The sequence below is a fragment of the Dunckerocampus dactyliophorus genome, chromosome 5, assembly GCF_027744805.1.
Source record: "Dunckerocampus dactyliophorus isolate RoL2022-P2 chromosome 5, RoL_Ddac_1.1, whole genome shotgun sequence".
In the NCBI taxonomy this organism is placed as follows: domain Eukaryota; kingdom Metazoa; phylum Chordata; class Actinopteri; order Syngnathiformes; family Syngnathidae; genus Dunckerocampus; species Dunckerocampus dactyliophorus.
In genome coordinates this window covers 6,348,101-6,367,935 of record NC_072823.1, presented here as the reverse complement: position 1 = coordinate 6,367,935, position 19,835 = coordinate 6,348,101, and the positions used below count along the sequence as shown (strand labels likewise).

At 40.8% G+C, this 19,835-nt stretch overlaps 1 protein-coding gene across 2 annotated transcripts in view; it reads left to right on the top strand.

Moving 5' to 3' along the window:
• The window catches only part of LOC129181009 (neural-cadherin-like), a 148,883-nt gene that overhangs the window by 55,624 nt on the left and 73,424 nt on the right, over positions 1–19,835 (top strand). For both annotated transcript variants that reach the window (XM_054775588.1, XM_054775587.1), the window contains exons 5-11: positions 1,821–1,932; positions 5,557–5,806; positions 9,075–9,217; positions 11,378–11,550; positions 14,011–14,179; positions 15,011–15,181; positions 18,526–18,698. In XM_054775588.1, the coding sequence (XP_054631563.1) occupies positions 1,821–1,932; positions 5,557–5,806; positions 9,075–9,217; positions 11,378–11,550; positions 14,011–14,179; positions 15,011–15,181; positions 18,526–18,698 (1,191 nt within the window). The remainder of the gene's footprint in view (positions 1–1,820; positions 1,933–5,556; positions 5,807–9,074; positions 9,218–11,377; positions 11,551–14,010; positions 14,180–15,010; positions 15,182–18,525; positions 18,699–19,835) is intronic.

Below are 19,835 nucleotides of genomic sequence, written 5' to 3'. Positions count from 1 at the left end.
ATCAGAAAGTCATCCAGGCTGCTAAACACTGTGGGACAAAATAGCCCAAGCGAGCCCGAAACTGAGATGGACTCTGATGTTCTATTATTGCAACTGTCACACAAGCATTTCCTCTTGCTTGGCTGAATTTTGCTATAATGAAAATGTGCTTTGAATACTGGGGCCCTGCAAACCTCACAGGCCAACCAGCTTTGCCCAGAAATGCCAGGTTGTAAATTGGCTGACAAGGCTGCTATGATCCTAACTCAGCAGTGACCCTCTGACACCGCAAAGGGGAAACAGCTTTCGTTTCTCTTGCCATGGCTGAGTGGCGCTGAAATGCGAGCAAATGTTTAGGAGGACCAAAGTCAGTCTCTTTTTTTTCTCACGATTTGTTTCACTCTTTTGTTTCCGGCTGACAGTGAGTGCCGCTTGTTGAAAGTGTGATCTGGAGATGAACTGCGTGAAATATAGAACGCACTCAAAGGCACTTGCCAGAAGAATCCCGAAATCTTAAGACACAATCTACAAACAGAACATTTCCAGATAAAATATTTATGAATTCAGTATCTTTTAAAATATTAATCTAAAGAGTTTGTTTCCCAATTATCATGCCAGGCAATTACTCTGCCTCAGAGTTTCGGGAGAAAAATCTTCCTCTGCTCGGCTCCATGTTGGGCAATCAAAGACGGAGACTAGGAAAACCTATTCGAGCTATTTTAGGACTATTACTCAGCTGTCACTTCACACTTTACACACAGCGGTGACGGGGAGCTTGTAGGGTGGATGGCGGCTGAGGGCCTTTTGTCTGAAACACACACAGTAAAGCTCACACATGCTTGGAACATTTCTATTTTGGACTGTAAGGGAATCATGGAGTGGAAGATAAAGGATGTGTTGAACTAGTAACTTGAGAAATGGCAAAATGCAATTTAGATTAAATGTTGGGGTCAACGTCCTGTACAGAAAAAAAAAAATCCCACGGTTGTCTGCTGGATTTGAGGGCTATTAACTCATTCAATCCCAGCCATTTTTCAAAGGACAACCCGTTCACTACCGGCCATTTCAGACGATTTTGACTGATCTTTCACAGAATACACAGAATATTGTGTTCTGTGGCTATACAGTATAAACATGGAACCTACCAAAAGAAAGATTAGACTCCGCCTTTCAGCAGAAAAAAAGTCTGTTTGTACCTTTTTCCGTTCTCCATACGTTTCAGGAAAATATCACTTCCCGAATTAAAAAAGGGAGAAAACTAGAGTTTTGTGAAAAGATACATTTCAAGCATAACTTTCACTTTGACACATATTTTTTGCTTTTGTGACAGGTCATATATCTAAACAACTATACCACAACATAAACAACACAAAAAAGAGTTGTTTTACATCAAAATAACAATATAACACCATGAACTATTTACAATTTTCACATTTGGAACTGAACTGTGTGTGCTCATGTGTGTGCACGTGTGTGCGCGTGTGCATGCGTTAAAATTTGCCCTTCTGCACACTACACTCCTCCACGTTATTCCGCTTCCTCCTTGCTGTCATGTATGTTTTTTCCATTCGAATTCACATGATGAGCGCTTATCAAATGTACTTCTGCCCCCTTGTGGCCCTTTTTGTGGCTTAAAACTGCTGTAAAAGTGACACCCATTAGTGTGCATCACCTCTTTTTGCCTCTTGCGCAAAAAAACATAAAGGACGTCTTTGGGATCGGGCATTCGAGATGATAAAAAGAGAAGAGAAGCTAATTTTGTGTATTTCTACTCTGGTTTTGCTTCCTCTCTCTTCTCCTCTCTTTTCTTTCCTCCGCCTCCATCCTGTGTTGCTAATCAGGTTCAGGTGCTGATAACAGACGAGAATGATTGTGTCCCAGAGTTCCTCCAATCCATCTACAGCGTGGATGGAGTCCCAGAGACTGTAACCACGGCAACATCTCTGCTGCAGGGTAAGACACTTGACCCCATGTTTTAAGTCCAACTGTTACTCCCGTATGGTTCAGTGAAAACTGCTCAAAAGATAGTTTTGTAAAAAAAAAAACACATTTAAAGAAAAACAACAGGTGGCCTTTGGGAGAAAACCTTGGATTTTCCTCATAATATTTCTGTAAAAGTTAACTTAAGCGAAATCATTCTTTGTCATTTTGATCTCAGGCTGTACACTGTAGTAATTAAAAGGAAGACGACATGTATTCATTTTGATATTATTTATTATGTGTGTGTCAATGTGAGTGTGAACGGTTGTTTGTGTGTGTCCTGTGATTGGCTGGCGACCAGTCCAGGGTGTACCTGGCTTCTCGCCTGACCCTCATGAGGACGAACAGCATCCAAAATGGATGGATGGATTATATACAAGTCAGTTTATCTCTGTTGCATGAGGCTGCTTTATGATGATCAAGCGGTGGGAACATCCATCCATTGTCTGTAGGCTGAAGCCTATCCCAGTTGACTTCTGGTTGGAGGCGGGGTGTACTCTGGACTGGTCACCAGCCAAGTGCGGTGCACATATAGACAATTTGAAGTCTCCAATTATACTAGCATGACTTTCTTCTGGAATGTGGGAGGAAGCTAAGCTGCCCAAAGAATCTCCTGACTGTACAGTTGTGGCCAAAAGACACAAAAATTGGTTTTCATAAAGTTTGCTGCTTTTTGTTGATGTTACTGTGTTACTATGTTATTATGTTCTTCCTCAAGCCACTTAGTTATCACTTTTGCCTTTTCAAAAGGCATTGTTCGTCACCAAACCGCTGTTGGATGGCTGAAAAAGGTGCTTTCGGGGGTTGTTTTGGTACCATTCTTATCCATGGCTCTGTTCTTAGGGAAAATTGTGAGTGAGGCCACTTTGGCTTAGAAGCAAACCGACACATGAATGATTTCAGGATGCTTTACTGTAGGCATGGCACAGGACTGACCTTTTCACTGCTCACCCTTTCTTTTCTGGACAAGCTTTTTTTCTGGATGCCCCAAACAATCAGAAAGGGTATTCCTTTTTAAAGCTTCCAGTCTGTTATTCTTACACAATCAGGATGACAGAGTTGTTTTCATGACAATGAATCTGGAGGGAACGGCTTCTTGAGACGTCATCTGTACTTCTGTGAAGAAGGTGTCGGACGTTTCGCTCCTCATCCGAAGAGCTTCATCAGCGAACATAAATGACGAAGCTCTTCGGATGAGGAGCGAAACGTCCGACACCTTCTTCACAGAAGTACAGATGACGTCTCAAGAAGCCTTTCCCTCGTTGGACAACTCGTGTACAACTGAGAGCCTACACAGACGCAATGAATCTGGAGTATATGCAAATTGACATCATAAAACTGAGGCAGCAGACTGTGTGAAAATTAATATTTGTGTCATTCTCAAAAGATTTGGCCATGACTGTACAGTCAACATGCTAACCACGAGGACACCTTAACACTTTGTAATTTGAAATTTACATTTGTTCTTACACTCATTTTTATTTTGCAAGAAATATTTCAATGTGTTTTTTTTAACAATACATTCACTTTTTTGCAGTTAGTTATTTTGTATTTACGGTAGTCAAACGTTCATTTGACAGTCTGGTATCTGTCCCCTACGGGCCACTATAGGTGATTCTTGTGTCGTTTTGAACACATTCTGTGAGGGCACATTTGAAGAAATGTAATCTGAAAAGAATGGAACACCCAGCCTGCAGCGGTGTACGCTGTAAAGCGAGCAGTGAAAACCCAACTAGCATCGTACTAAGAACAAACGCTGAATAAGATGAATAAGAATGCTACTGAATATGTTCTTCAACATATAGACTCCAGTTGCACTTTGGAATGCATCAGAAAAGAGTGCTAGTGACTAAAGCGTCATATAATCTAATGATTCAGATGAAGGAGGCAGAAGATATGCAGTACATGAAGAATGTAATGGTGGTTAAAAATGCTAAGAAGTACATTTTGTAATGTGACAGGCTACACAGCTAATTAAATGTCAAAGTTTTGACACATGGGAAAGAAATACCATCAACTGCTTCTCAGGGACACCTTATAACAAAGAGGCTTTCACATCAACTTTCCCCACTGAGTTTGATGGTAAAGTGATATAAAGAAAATCCGTGATGGAACACAAGTCTTGAATAATTAATGGGCTTGACATATTATGCATGTATAAATTATTGTCAATCTCAAACATATTACAAGGCACTTCGATGGAAGAAAAAAGGAGCACGGGCATGCACATGCTGCCCATGCCAATTTGTCACACATCGAAAATAAACACATTCACAACAATGTGCAAAATGGAGCTCATATTACTTTGACAGCCTGTGCGTGAAACTGAAATTTGAAGGTAAACTTACCATAATACACTCCTGATCAAAATGTTAAGACTCGAGCTATGGTCTTTTATTTTTTTTTATTTGTCCTTTATTTAACCAGGAGAACTTCACTGAGATTAAAAATCTCTTCTTCAAGAGTGTCCTGGCCAAGAGGCAGCACAATTTCCAAGTTACATCAGACATTCATACACACATAATAAAAAATAAAACAATACAAATACAAGTTAATAAAAGTAATCAGGCAAAGCATTTACAGCATGATGATGTTTCAACCCAAACATTTAAAAGTCTCTCAAAAGAGTAAATTGAGACCAACTGATCCAGCTTCAAGTCAGATTGGAGTTTATCCAGGAAAATGGTGCAGAATAACTGAATGCCTTTTTACCTTGTTCTGAGTTTACTCTTGGAACAGTCAACATGATAAAGTCTTCAGATCTCAAGTTCTAGCGATCGGTTTCTGTGGGCAAAATATAATCCCATATATACAGTACGTAGGCAGCAGTCCGAGCATAGTTTTATATACAAAGAGGTACCAATGTTTCAGCCTGCGTAAAGACAAGGAAGACCAGCCGACATTATCATAAAGAACACAATGATGCGTGAAGGATTTTAGGTTTGTAATGAACCTCAAAGCACCGTGGTAAACAGTATCAAGGGCATGTAAGGCCTTAGCTGGCGCATGCATGTATAAAATGTCACCATAATCCAACATTGATAAGAATGCTGCAGACACCAACCTGTTTTTGGCAGCAAAAGAAAGGCATGATTTTATCCTGAAAAGTAGTGATGACTGATGGCCAGCCTAATTCTTGTTTGCAATACATTTCTCACTCAATTTATTTATTTTTTTCACTCCTATTTCTCCTTTTTGCATTTTGAAGCTCTACTTGGAACCTCCTTAAGATCCAACAGTACAAAATGTAAATTCTTATCATTTTTCAACCGGTCTTGCAATTTTAATCAGGAGAGTATGTGTCCTTAGTCAATCGTCTAACACGCATTACTTTTACTGTGACTTCTCAGTAAAATGTTTTTAAAGCATCCGTTTTTCAAGGTTTCTACCAATAATTGTAATAATTCCAATGCTGGCATTTCAAGAGTGTGGTAATTATTGCAGCTGTCAGGTATGTGATCTATTAGATGTTCCCAGTGTCTATAAAGGGATGATGATTTACACTGATGTCAGCAGATGAATCAGCTCCTGTCTTTTTATCAGCATGTATGAATGAACCTCTAATTGTTTTTTCTGTCATGTCGTCCATCCCGCCAGTGTTGGCCACTGACTGTGACTCAGGGTTAAATGCGGAGCTAACCTATTACACCCTGAGCCCAGACTTCAGCATTTCACCACATGGTACCATTTTCCCTGCGGCTCGGCTTGACTATGAGAGGCCTAACCATCTCTATGAATTTGTGGTGATGGCGGTAGATGGTGGGGATGGGCCTCACTCCGGCACCGCCACAGTCCGCGTGAGGATGGTAAATGTCAATGATGAAGCCCCAGAATTCTCCCAGCTCATGTGAGTACCTTAACCATCCTTGGACCCTGAGACAAAACGATGTCTTTTTAGATACAATTTTTCATGGTCACTATGTTTGCCTCTATTGCTGCTCATGCATGACATTTTCCTAACGTTGATGGTTTTGATCAAGGTTAAATATTGGTTACGGTTAAACACTGCCACGATCCTATTTACAGACATTCAGACTACATTTTTGGATACACTTGTCATTTTGAACATCACATGATACTTGTGACTACCTTTTACTACACCTACGCCTGTTACTACTCCCTTAAACCTTATCATCGAAATCAAACATATTATAACAACACTAGATTAATTGATAGCGAGGTGATTTTCATAGCACTTTTTCTGAAGAGACCTGTTTGGGTCCTAAGGGTCCTAAGTGTAAGTTTTTGATATATGCTAAAAAAAAATCGTCAACATCATTGTTAGAAGTTAGTGACATACAGTATACTGGTACCAAGCTACAGTAACTTCACCCCAACTATTCCACTATGCACCTCAAAAGTTATATTTTGTGTGTTTCTTCCTAAAATAAGGGGAACACTGACAAAAATGACATAAAAATGTTACAAAAAAAAAATCTACATACAAACTTTATAGTTTTGATTGGGGCTAATGCTGTTAAACGACAGCAGTGGAAACAGCAGTTGTGAAGAGTCTTATATGTATTGTTTGCCCATCACTTTTACGAAACCCGCCCAGCACACAAGGTATAATAATAATAATAATGAAATATTCTGGAAAAAGTCACTAAAGTTAAACAATACATCCTAATACTGATGACTTTTCCAGTCTTTTCTAGCTGTACCTTTAATGGTATCCACTTGGATACAGTCGTTGCTAAACCTCTTATTTGTGTCCTCACAGAAGAGCTCAGGAAAAATACAACCGCATCTAAAGCAGGTTGTTTTAGATACTAAAGCAAGAATTCAGTATTTTTGCATCTATGCGAATATTGTTTTTATTACATAAAATGCACTTCTTTGTTAGAGACCCTTTTGATACATGAACTGCAAGGTGAATTGTTCAAGTAGCTGACACAGCCTTACCGTCACATTAATATGGCCTTTAAACTTGAATAGTGAAGTAGTTGCATCAGACATACAAGTTGTTATATCACACGGCTGCTTGGTGTGTAGAGAGATGCTCAGTCCCAGATTTTGTGTGAGAGGCGGGATACACCTTGGCTTGATCAGCTTAATCAAATCTAAATAAATTAGGAATCAGATATCTTGCAACTGTAAACTAAACTGTAAGATGGCAGACAGGATATGCCATGTTAGTTTGAGAGGAACATTATTAAAAATGTGATGATTGGTGTAGTACAGGCTCACATCTTCCCAAACAACACTGTAAAGAAAATAGAGTGAACTGGCAGAACTGGGAATTAAGACCAGACAGGTAAAGCCAGTACTCCCAGTAATCGGACAGACATAATTTATACTCATATTTACACCAGAAGCCAGTTTAGAGTCTTCTATTGACTCAGCATGTGTTGGACAGAGCAAAAAAATCACATTTATTTGCATTCTCATTGTCAAAATTGGTAGGCAAAGGGAGAACATGCAAATGCACTGTGGGGCAGCCCTCGGAGATGAAGAAAGAAGTATGCTGAATATATAACAGTGATTTAAATCCTATATTATTGAGCAACGTTGTGTTTTACATATGGTTGTTTGTTGTTTTCCTCAGAAAACGTTTAATGCCATTGTTTTCTTATGAAGAGACTGACATCCCAGATATAAAGATTAGCAGTGAAGGCTGCCAGCGATCAAACAAATACTGTTGTCAGACTTGCAAAGACTTCGAAATGTAGGCATTTTGCCAGGTGAAGTTTTTTGGCAGAGATGCAAATGCTGAGTGCTTCAAGCAAAAACAGTGAGAGAAGAGCTTAAAGACAGACACGTGGGGGCTGTTAATTGCTTACTGTGATGATGATGAAATTAAATTTACAATACTACTCGTACTACTGTACGAGTTAATGATGCTGTCCCTCTGTGGCAACAAATTCCACTTTTGTAAAACAAAAAAATTAGGTTTGTCACAAATAACAGAGGTAACAAATGTATTTAATTAATTAGTCTGGCACTGTTTTATAACTTTTTTCTGACCTGAACACATCAACAGCAGTGCAGTTCCAAGCCATATATGCATCAAAGACGCCTCTGCGTTCATCCTACGAAAAACACTTCCTCATTCTCGAGGTGCATTCATGGACACGCCGAACTCTGAACAAAATATTTTATTATGAGTGTACTGTATGTGTGGTCTAAATAAACACAAGGACAAAGAAAAACAAGACGTCAATATTTTTAATCAGCATTTGAGTGTGCTCGTAAATAAATGTTCGGGTATGTAAAGCTGTTAATACGTACACATATATACAGTCTGTACTGCTGCATGTGAGGGGAAGACAGGCAGAGGAGCACAGGTGTTAATTCACACTGTAATGCGTAGAAGCTCACAGTTTGTTGAGCTGTTTAGAGATGCTCCAGGAAGACAAGTCAATGGAGTATGTGTGTTTTAGTGGTACAGTGCTGTGGTGAGGTAGCCTCTGAGCCCGGTGACAGATTACAGGTCAGACTTGATGCCACCGAGCCCGCTGTGTCTTGGCGGAGATGAATCACCCATCAGTGTTCTTCTGTAAACCATCAATCACCTCTGACTTCTCACCACAGACACCAACGCCCAACTGCTATCACCCTGCAGACTCACACATACTTACACAGGAAATAACACCAAATCTCACAGTGGAAGACTTTTGCTGACGAGTCGACTCAAGCTCTGCAAGGAAAACGCCCCCTCTTAACGTTGCTGCTCTCACTCTTTTGCCTTTCTTTTTCCTCATGAACCTCTCAGCCGTCACATATTACTTTGTCTGTCACATCGATGCCAGTCTTCTTTTGTGTCATCGGCTTCATCTCAGTGCTCCAAGAGGCACAGTTCCTGCTCACCTCAGAGTGCTATGTTCCACAGAGCTATATCGCTCTCCGGTGTCTTGCTGGGCATCTCACTGCCCGACACTTTAGAGCTAGCAAATCACTGTTGACATTTTAAAAGGTACTGGATCGAATAGCCCATGGTGGGCTTCGGATGTACCGTTTGTGCAATAACTTCAGCTCGCCAGTAGACGCTATCATTTGTTCCTGGTCTGGCCAGCTAAGAGGACAGGTTAAATCACAGTGACACAGAAAAGCCGCAACTATAAGTCTTACCAGCCTGCTCATCCTTTGCCCTTGTTAAACTCCTTTCTTTGTAGATATCGAACGTTTGTTTCTGAGGATGCAGGCCCAAACACCCTTGTTGCCACAGTCCTGGCCAAAGACCCTGACGGCGATGGGATCATCTACTCTATAACGGCCGGGAATGAGGAGGGGAACTTTGTCATTGACAGCCAAAAAGGTGATACTTCTTGTACTCTAATTGACAGTCAAATCCGTCAAATCAGGCATTCAATTTTTCATCATACATTCCTCCTACAAGAGTGCCCTTTACTCTCAATGTTACTGAGGAAAGATACTATGTGTAGATATAAAAAATTAAAAAAATTATTTCAAGGGCTGCTCTTTCTGTAATTATGGCCTTAAATATTAAGCATGACATTGTTGGGGAAGGATGTTTCTTACAGTTGCTAGAAAGGAATATTCCATCCATCCATCTTTTTCTGCTTATCCAAGGTCAGGTCGCAGGGGCAGCAGCCTAAGCAGGGAAGCCAAGACTTCCCTCTCCCTGGCTACTTAATCCAGCTCCTCCCGGCAGATCCTGAGGCGGGTTTAGAGACGTAGTCTCTCTAACGTGTCCTGGGTCTTCCTTGAGGCCTTCTCCCAGTCGTTTGTGCCCTGAACACCTCCCCAGGGAGGCGTCCAAGAGGCGTCCTGAGTGCTTCTCACTTTATTACTAAGGCAGAGGCCAGCCTAGCCCGAAGGGGGAAACTCATTTCGGCCGCTTGGGCCCACGATCTCGTCCTTTTGGTCTTTACCCAAAGATGACGACCATAGGTGAAGTTTGGAACGTAGATCGACGGGCAAATTGAGAGCTTTGCCTTTCGGCTCAGCTCCCGTGTCACCACAACAAACTGATGCACTGCAGACGCCTCACCAATCTGCCTGTTGATCTCGTGTTTCATCCTTCCCTCAAGACCCCAAGGCAGGAGTGGACTGGCCATCGGGAGTAGCAGGAGTTTTCCCAGTGGGCTGTTCAATAATGGGCTGATTGACAGACGTTTATTTATTTATTTAATCATTGCTGTGCCTTCCTTTGCTAACTACGGTAAATAAATCTCCTGGGCAAGCCGGGAAACATGCCGCTGCAGACACAACACAATAGAGTGGGCGAGTTGGCACAGTCAGAGCTTCCCCTCCCGACACACAAAACAAGTGCTGTTTGTAGGACTCGGTGATCAAAAAGCCTAGGGCCGAATTTTGGTCCCAGTCCACCTCTGCCTCGAGGTACTTAAACTGCTCCACTTGGGGCAGGATCTCATCCCTGAGAGAAAGGAATGTTCTGCAACCTTTTTCAACATTGATGACAGTACAGTTTATCTTTTTTTTATTTACCCTTTGATCCGAAACCAGTGGCAATTGCTGTGACATTTGTCACCCAGTCCTTTCAATTCAATTTCACAACAACTGCGCTATCATAGCTCACAATCTCCAGGCTGTGCTCTGCAAGCTCCTCTTCGCTTTGTGTCATCATTTTAAATTCCTTCCCTCTACTTCTCTGTATCCTTGGAGCAACAAAATGTTAAGGCTGATATCCTTTGTGCAGGAATCCCATTCTTTGGCTTTGCGCTCATTGTACTGTGGATGCAAGTAGTACTGGCTCATTAAAAAGCTCATGTCATTGGTAAACAAGTGTGACATTTAAGCTGGGAGAATAAACATGTACATCCTGCAGTTCACTTATTTTAATGTTGCGCTGCAGTGCTGACAATGTCACATATTGCCATTAGGAGCAAAGATTCTTCTCGGCTCTGTGGGCAGCTGGGATTGCAAGTAAATTGGGCAAGAGGAGAGCCATGTGCACATCTGTGTGTATCAGCATGCTGTCGTCCATCAAGAGCATCGAATAAGATTAATAGAAACATACGAGAATGAAAAAGCTTTCAACAACTTCAATGACTTTTCTGCACATCACAGGCCGCTTGCTCATCCTGCAACCTCTGATGATTATGTCTGTATTACTGGCAACAAGAAAGATGTTGACTCACATGCAACATATTTTATCTCACGTTTTGTCTTGACTGCTACATGAAAGCGGACAAAGGGGTTCCAAGAAGGACAGCAAACGGGCGTCTGCTGAGCCTGGTTAACTTCTAACCTGAGTCACTCTATATTTTGTTCAAGTGGATGAGCTGGCAGGACTCTTGTGAGTGGGGATCTGTGGAAGTATTAGATTAGAAATGTGACAAGTCACCACTGTGAAATTGGTTTTTGGATTTCGGCGACATGTCAGGCTTTTACATTTTTGCAGAGACTTTCCATGGCTATGTCATATTCATATACAAAGCAACACAGTGGCCTTTTCATTACATGCAGTGTAACGGATCTGTGTTCTTTGCAGGGTTAATTCGACTCCGCTCCACCCCCTTGCCCAAGCTTCAAGGCCTGGAGTATGTCCTAAATGTTACTGCCACAGACAACAATGCATCAGGCGGGCTGCACTCGCTGTCCTCCACCGCACGTGTAATAGTGGGAGTTGATGATGTGAACAATAACAAACCAATATTTGAAGAGGTAAGGACCACTTTCCGAAATGAGAGCCCTCTCGTTTCAAATCCTTTGGTAGCTGTGAGGAAATGTATCACTAAAAAATGAAAAGACCGCTAAAAAAACCCCTATAGGATTGACTGGTGACCAGTCCAGAGTGTATCTCACCCCCCAGCTTTTGCATGCATATTAAAATACAGATGTTTGATTAACATTTTAAGAAGAGCTCAAATTAAAAAAAAAATCCCTTTAACAGATTTGTATTCAGTAGAAAAATGTTTTTTCTTTGTTGCTGTCACCCTGAATGAAGCTTATGCAATCAGAGACTAAGACTCATGCTAACAGTTCATTTCAGTTATTCCACTTGTTCATTCTCCTCATTGCCCTCTCCTCGATCCTGCTCTCTTGTTTTTTCGCTCCCCTATTTCCCTGGCTACCATCTCTCTCTGCTCGCTTCTCCCATGAGTTCCGATTAGCATGTGCACCCGCTCTATCTTTAGGCTCTCTGTTGGGATTTCAATTAATTGCTGAAAAAATTCATTATCACCACACAATACAATACCTGTTTAATTAACTTCCTAATTAATTAGAATTTACTCAAACACCCCATCAGAAGACCAACCCTCGCATACACTAACTCCTCAAGGTCCTAGCAACCTGTGTGTGAGATGTGTTTAAAGCAGCAGTGAAAAAACATATTTTAAATCCCTAGATTTTAACCTTTCATAGGGCCCTGTTTGAAATACTTGGGCATTCAAAATGTTAATCCCCGCAAATTAATGTGATACATGATAAGATGATTTTATTTTTGTAATGTTCAATTGAAATGGCAGACCTCGGTCCGGATACGGAGACAGTGATGGCCCTTTACAGACCCGCGACCAATTAAAGTGAATGGGAAATATAATAATATACAGTATAATCATGCTCGCGGACCGATAGCAGCGGCAGTTTTTTATTTTAATTGAAGACCCCTGGTATAAAGGATTCACACGTGATCAACATGGCCCCGTTTGTAGGCCCATCATTGTCACATTCAGCATTTCTCTCCCTCCAAAGATCAAAGATGTTGAATCGAGTTGATGCCAAAGATCTCCATTTTGGTCACATTCTCCCACTCAGGGAGGCCAATGTACTGTACATTCATCTTGAGCAGGGGCACTGCAGGATCTCAATCCATTACAGCAAAATATGTCACCTACGATTTTCTCAGTGACTGTGATCCCATCTCACTTGAGATCATTAGCAAGCTCCTCCTGAGTAATTCTGGTCTGAACCCTCACCTTTCTCAGAATCATCCTTACCCCATGAGGTGAAATGTTGCTGCATGGAGCTCCAGCATGAGAGCGATTGACTGTTTCTCTGACCAAGCTTCTTACTGAAGAAATAGGACTCATTTGTATACTTCATGGGCGCATAGTCAGTTTGTGGTGGTCAGATGTATAACGTTTATTAATGTTTTCTTTCTGGACATTCGGTTTGTCTTTGTTAAAACAATCCTTCCATAAAAATATGGACTGGTCATGTAAGGGTCTTAGTTTCTAAAATCAACAGGGACTTTAATAATTATTTCCACCAACATATACAGTATACAGTCTATAATTTGCATCATTTCACCTGCAAATTTTCTTCTAACCCCTTATGGTCCATGTAAAGCTATAAATCAGAGGGTCAGATATTAAAGAAAGCCAATTAATGAACCTGCAAAACAATAGTAGAGCTTATTATAACATGCCTTAAAGTTGATGCAATCTCTGTACTCAACTTTGTACAGTACTGTAGGTTAGTGCCAACACAGTGTAAGAGGTGTCCTGGCCACTAGTATTGCACTCAGGGGTCATCTTGGCAAACAAATTCTATGACAAAAATTTATATTTGAAATATTCAAAAAATCAAGCCTATCAAATCTTTCAACTATCTGCACTGACATGACCTTATACTGGATGCCACATGCTTCTTTTGGCAATACAACGTGACCCTGACTGTCTTTGTTTCTGTTTCTCTATTATGACTCTTTGATGCACATTGTTTGCTTGGGTGGATCTGCTCCTCCTTCCCATGTCATTCTCTTTTTCATGGTCATTTGGTTGAAAAAGATGCATGCGTTTAGAACTGATTACAAACTAGAGGTCCTCCAGAGAGCAGCTTTTTATCTGGGGCATATGTTCATTAGAGGTAATGCATTGAATTCTGGCCAAGACAAAGCTGCTCATCGCTGGATCTTCAAAAGATTCATCTCAAGTGTTTTCACTTTCATAGATGTGGTCTTTTGGGTCCTCGGCTGTAGATAGCAACAATATTGTGTTTCATGTGAAGGGCTTGCTTGCAAATGTGCAGTGACCCTCAATATAATTAGTTTATCTTCTTTGATCTTCGGTCTTCCAGATCCAGTCAGCATTTTTTCTCATGCATGAGGATTCTTCTGTGTGTTTTTGTGTCACTATTTTTTTTTTATCTCGCCACGCCCTGACTCTCTACCTTTCTCAGTGCCAGCAATATCGTGAGCAGGCTTCAGTGCTGGAGAACCAGCCAACGGGGACTTTTGTGTTACAAGTGCATGCTGTGGATGCAGATGAAGGAGCGAATGGAAAAGTCAAATATGGCTTAATGCACAGAGACAGCGTCATGCCTGCCTTCAGAATACATCCAGACTCAGGTAGAGTGATCACTGATGGTCTTGGCCTCAAGCCATAAATTAAACATCCAGTGCATAGTTTACAGTATTTTAATCGTTTTAAATGGACTTCAACTTCAGTTCTAGGACAGATAGACTTTGATCACAAATTCCTTTCACTAAGACTTTTACGCAGAGGAGTCAGAACCCAAAACCGTCACTCATTTGGATGAGGTCAGCCTCAGTGCATCTCTGCACCTTATTAAAAAAAAAAACTTTAGGAAAATACAAATTGCAATTCTCAAATTGAATGCTGACAGATGTTGTCGCAGAACCAACCAGGTTCAGACTGAAATTGATTTAGGACTAAGAGTATAAAAATGTTTATTCGGGGTATAACAATACGCCATCATCACAATCTCTCCACTGAGGAATGCAATAGCTTACCCATCCTGAATGAGCTGCACATTCTTCATCCATTGAGCAATCTTGGTAAAAACCAGTGGAAGTCTCCTATAAAAATTACATTTTCACTCACAAATATATACCGTGTGTGTACCGTAAGGGAAAGGCAAATGGAAAGGCTGATCTGTAGTCTGAACACGTAATGTAGTCTAATGTTATAGAGCCTATCGTTTTCTTTCAGGCCTGAATTCTGTCATCTTCTAGATTTAATCACAAAGATTCTATACTTGAAAGGAACGCCTGACCCACCCACCAATTACTGTACTTACTACTTTAAAGAATGATTGATGGACACATAAGAGGGTGAATGTATTCCTAGATTGAGAATGCCAGCATGCAATGTTGAATATGTGTGTACTCATGTGTGTATGTTTGACATCTGATTACCGCTGTGCTCTGTCTATCCAGGAGCCATTGTGACGGCCCAGAGGTTTGACAGGGAGCGGCAGCGAGAGTATTCGGTCACAGTGACAGCCACTGATTGGGCAGAAGAACCGCTCATCGGCATCTGTCAACTCACTGTCCAAATAGTGGACGAGAACGACAATAGCCCCAAGTTTGAGAACATGCGCTATGAGTGTAAGTCCTTCATGGCAGATGCTTGGATAAATTCATCCCATGACCTAATTATTCATACGGAGAATTTAAATGCTTCATTTCTGTTCATCTGGATATTCTGACTCCCTGGGAAACATTCCTTCGTTAAAACATGGAAAAAACAGAGGAGCTGGTGTAGAGACACTCGTATATCTTGCATTCTACTACACTCCTAGTCAAAATTTTAAGACCAAATGTCAATAATTTACAATTTGAACTGTTGAATCTTAAGGAGGTTCTAAATAAAGCTTCAAAATGGAAAAAGAAGAAAGGGGAGTGAGACAACTAGGGGGTTACACATTAGGAGGAGTGACAACAAATGAAAAATAGCCTTTTGGCTAATTCTGGCATATTGACAGAAATGTCTGTTAGTATGCAATATCCCTGTAAATAACTAAATAAATTAAAAAGACAAAATGATCATCCACTTATCAAAAGTTGAAGAGCACAGCCTTTAAAAGGCAAAATCTTGGCAAAAATGTGGATTGCATGTGAATTAGTGTCAGGTATTCACAATGTCATGATCTCTTGATGGCAAAGGCAAAAAAGCTTTCTCTCTTTGAACGTGGTGGGATTGTTGATCAGCAAAGCCTCTCACAGTGCGCCATTGCTGCTGGATGGATGCAGCAAGACAGTCATTTGAAACTTCTTCAAAGATCCTGAGGGTTAGCAAACAAAAAATTAAAGGGGTAGACCCTAGAAAATGTCACTGGCCCTGAGCCGGAGGAGCCCATTGGCTGTCCGTCAAGCAGCCTGACCATCCTCGGCCCAAATGAAGGTTGTTACTGGTGCAGAGTGCAGTCCAATAACCATCAGACGCCATCTGTGAGAGAAGCGTTTTAAGAACAAAACATTTCTTCAAAGGCCTCGTCTCCCTCAACAGAATTGCCTGTTTGGAATTAGCAAGAAAGCACCAAACATGAGGCATTGAAAGGTGAAAGACAGTTTTATTCTCTGATGAGAAAAAACGGAACCTTGATGGTCCTGATGGCTTCCAACATTACTGGCATGGCATTGTACAGTGAAGGGGGCGCCGTCATGATCTGGGGTGCTTTTTCGTTCAATGAAACAACGGAGCTTCAGGTTGTGCCGGGGTGTCAAACGACAACTGGATATGAGGAGATGTTGCAGGGTGCTTTCCTCATGACTGAAGGCCGTCGTCTGTGTGGCAATGACTTTTTCAACAGGACAACGCTGCTGTTCACAATGCCCTCCTGACAAAGGACTTCTTCCAGATGAATAACGTCACTCTTTTGGACCATCCTGTGTGTTCCCCTGATCTAAATCCAGCTGAGAACATTTGGGGATGGATGGCAAGGGAAGTTTACAAAAATGGACATCAGTTCCACACAGTGGATGCCCTCCATGAAGCCATCTTCACCACCTTGAGCAACATTCCCACTAGCCTCCTGGAAACTGGCATCAAGCATGCCCAAACCAATTTTAAGGATGCAGCTACTCATTACTGAGTCCTTTTTGTATAGATGTACTGTAAGTCTCTTTGTGATAGACCATTCGATTCGAATTTTGATACACAGGTAACGATACGATTCAAAAACGATTTCATGCTGTGTACGATCCGATTCGATGTGATTCATTTCTACAGCTAATGTTGATGTAGATGTTAAACTTACATTATAAAATAGAGATGGCAATTATATGAAAGTGGCATTCTTACAGTATTTTCTAATGTGTAAAAGAGCACATCATATCCCCAAGCATGCTTTAAGGCACTGGCAAAAATAAAGTCAACAGAATGACATGTCAAATGTATATATTGTTTAGACACAAAACAAAAAAGACTTGCTGACTGAACATCTTTTTCTTTTATGGGATCCATTTTTTACATTCTATATTTTATATCTATAATTTTTATACCTTAATTTTTATGCTTACTGTATGTCTTAACGTTGCTAGCAATGGAAGTGGAGCCACCGCACTAAGTTTTGTTGTATACTGTGTGCAGTGACAATAAACTATCTATATAAGATATATAACAATGAAAAAACACAAGTCTTAATCTTCAGTCCAAGTAATAATACACAATAAATAAATTGTGCAAAGCCCCTTAAACAATGACACATCTCTTCCAAGCACAGACAAGTAAATACAACTATTTGTCACATGGATGCAATGAAAATGCTGTTTTAGCTTGGAAAAGTAAACAATCCCATACTCAAAATGTCATAACAGTGGTAATGGTACAACCTTTCAGACTTAGCAAAGTGTTTTCAACACTCCGGAGGCAACATTTCAAAGTAATTAAGTTAGAAAGCATGAAAGTTACCATACTCGCCTCTGTTGGCCTGGTTGGTCAAGTTTGCACCCTTCTTGAAATTAATCCGAAGATGTGAGACAGGTTAGTTTAGCAAGCTAGCCGGCCGGCGTGTTCATAGCTTGACGGGGCGCGCTGGTAGCTAGCTAGCTAGCCGGCGGCTAGCATTGTCCACTTCAGCCATGGCAAGTTATGGAGCATGCACGCCAATCCTCTCACATTGTTTATAAGACACTGTCCACCGATTGCTTCTCTCGCGATACCCGGTGCTTGTCTCCACAGTTGATTAATCTAAAGATTTATGGCTGAATATTATTGTTACAGGAGGTTTTCTCCGAGCATCAAAATCGTTCCCTGCTCAAACCGCATATCCGGTTGCATTGGTTTATTGTTCACATCATTACTTTTTTGAACATTCTATTTCTGTTTTATGGGTGTTTCAGGGTTTCTATGAGTTCTGGTCTGAAACTTTTGATCAGCTGATGAACAGCCTATTTCACTTGCTTGTTTGCTTATGAAAACTGTTTTGTGTCTCACTCCCATTTCTTTTTTTTGCATTTTGAAGTTCTGCTTAGAATCTCTTAAAGATCCAACAGTGCAAAATATGACCTCTTGCAATTTTTCAACTGGTCTTAAAATTTGTATTAAGAGTGTAGGACAAAATACACACACTGGACCCAATATTAGGTGCACTTGCACAATCATGCACAGATTATATGCTCAGCATGATGTACTATAGTTCTACACCACTGCAAAGGGCAACCAAATAATAAATATTGATAACCAAATACCTCAGTGCATTATCATTACTATTGTAAAGGCTCAATATGGATACGGCTCATCTGTTGGATTTCATTAGCTTGTGCAGGTGTACCTCATGTTTTCTATGTGAAAAGCATCTTTGTGTGAAGTTCTATTCCCAGTGGCTACACATTAATATTTGATTCACAGTTAGTTTTTCCAATGCCTTTTTTTTGTTTGTTTACATACATGCATTCCTTACATACATGTTCATCTCAGCAAATACATCTCCTCTGTGTATCCCCTGTAGACTTTTTGAGAGAGGACACTTTGGTCGGTACAAGCTTCCTGCGTGTGGCTGCTCATGACGATGACTTTGGCACTAATGCGGCAGTCACTTACTCCATGTCTGTGGAGCAACCTGAGTACCTGAAGGTCAATGCTGTCACAGGATGGGTGTATGTAAACCAGCCCATTTCACAGGTCAGTTCTATCAATCTGCACTCACATTGTACAGACTGCCCAGAAACCATTGGGCGTGGTAATAAATTAGTGGGTCGCCACATACGTAGTTTTGTGCAACCTCAGTGGGCTACGCGTACAGATGAATCACGTCGGGCACTGACTGGACGAATCACAAAAATGCAATACAAGACAATTTCTGTGATTATCTGTGTAACTACTGTACATTTTTTAAGACAGTTACTACAAGTAAAGATGTGGATTGTTTTAAATAGCGCATGCTGTCTTACTGAGCTAATTATCACAAATGAAATTCTTTGTTCGTAAACAAACTGTGTGTTTCATTAATCCGTGGCCTTGATTAGTAGGCCGACTGTAGCTTATAACATGTATTTTTAGTTCATTAACCGTAACAATTTGGTAACTGGGAGAACAATTTGTGCAATTTGACTTGCAAAGCATTGTCACTTTAATGCAAACAGTCTCACAAGAGCAGAAAAATATGAAATATATGATATCAAAGATGCAGCTGTTCTTTGGCCAGCAACTCGCGATAGCACTCAGAGCTGTGTATTATTCAGCATACTTTTTAGCACACGGGTGTCAAAAGTCTCTGCTAATTTTTCCCCCTGACTTCGTGTAAAATGGAAAGTGTCAAACCTAAAACCACACCGAACAAAGCTGCTGCATATTTCACAAAGGCTTCAGATGGAATTTGGATCATCCCCACAGTCTTTGTGATGTAACTCCTGATTATAAAAAGCCCGTCATTAATTGTTAAAACTTCTCAGGTCGGGTCTGAGACATTATTCAATTTGGATTTTCCCTTCACCACTTTTTGACTGCAACGCACATCACATCACATATTTTTACTAACATTGAACAGCACCACGTTCAAATGCCAGACACAGTAATGCTAACTACGTACTTGCAGGCATTGTTGGAAGACTCTGCTTTATTTGTATCACACATTTCACGTACAGGGCAATTCAAAGTGTATATAACAAATATGGAAATAGATATTTTTAATTTCTGAAATGCTCTAAATGCTTTAGGCTTTACAGCCTTGAACAGGTAGTGGAGGCAGGCAGGCTGTTGACGGAGCCGCAGGCTTTCAAGCTGACATTTTGTGCTGGTGTCTTACCCCACAACCACATA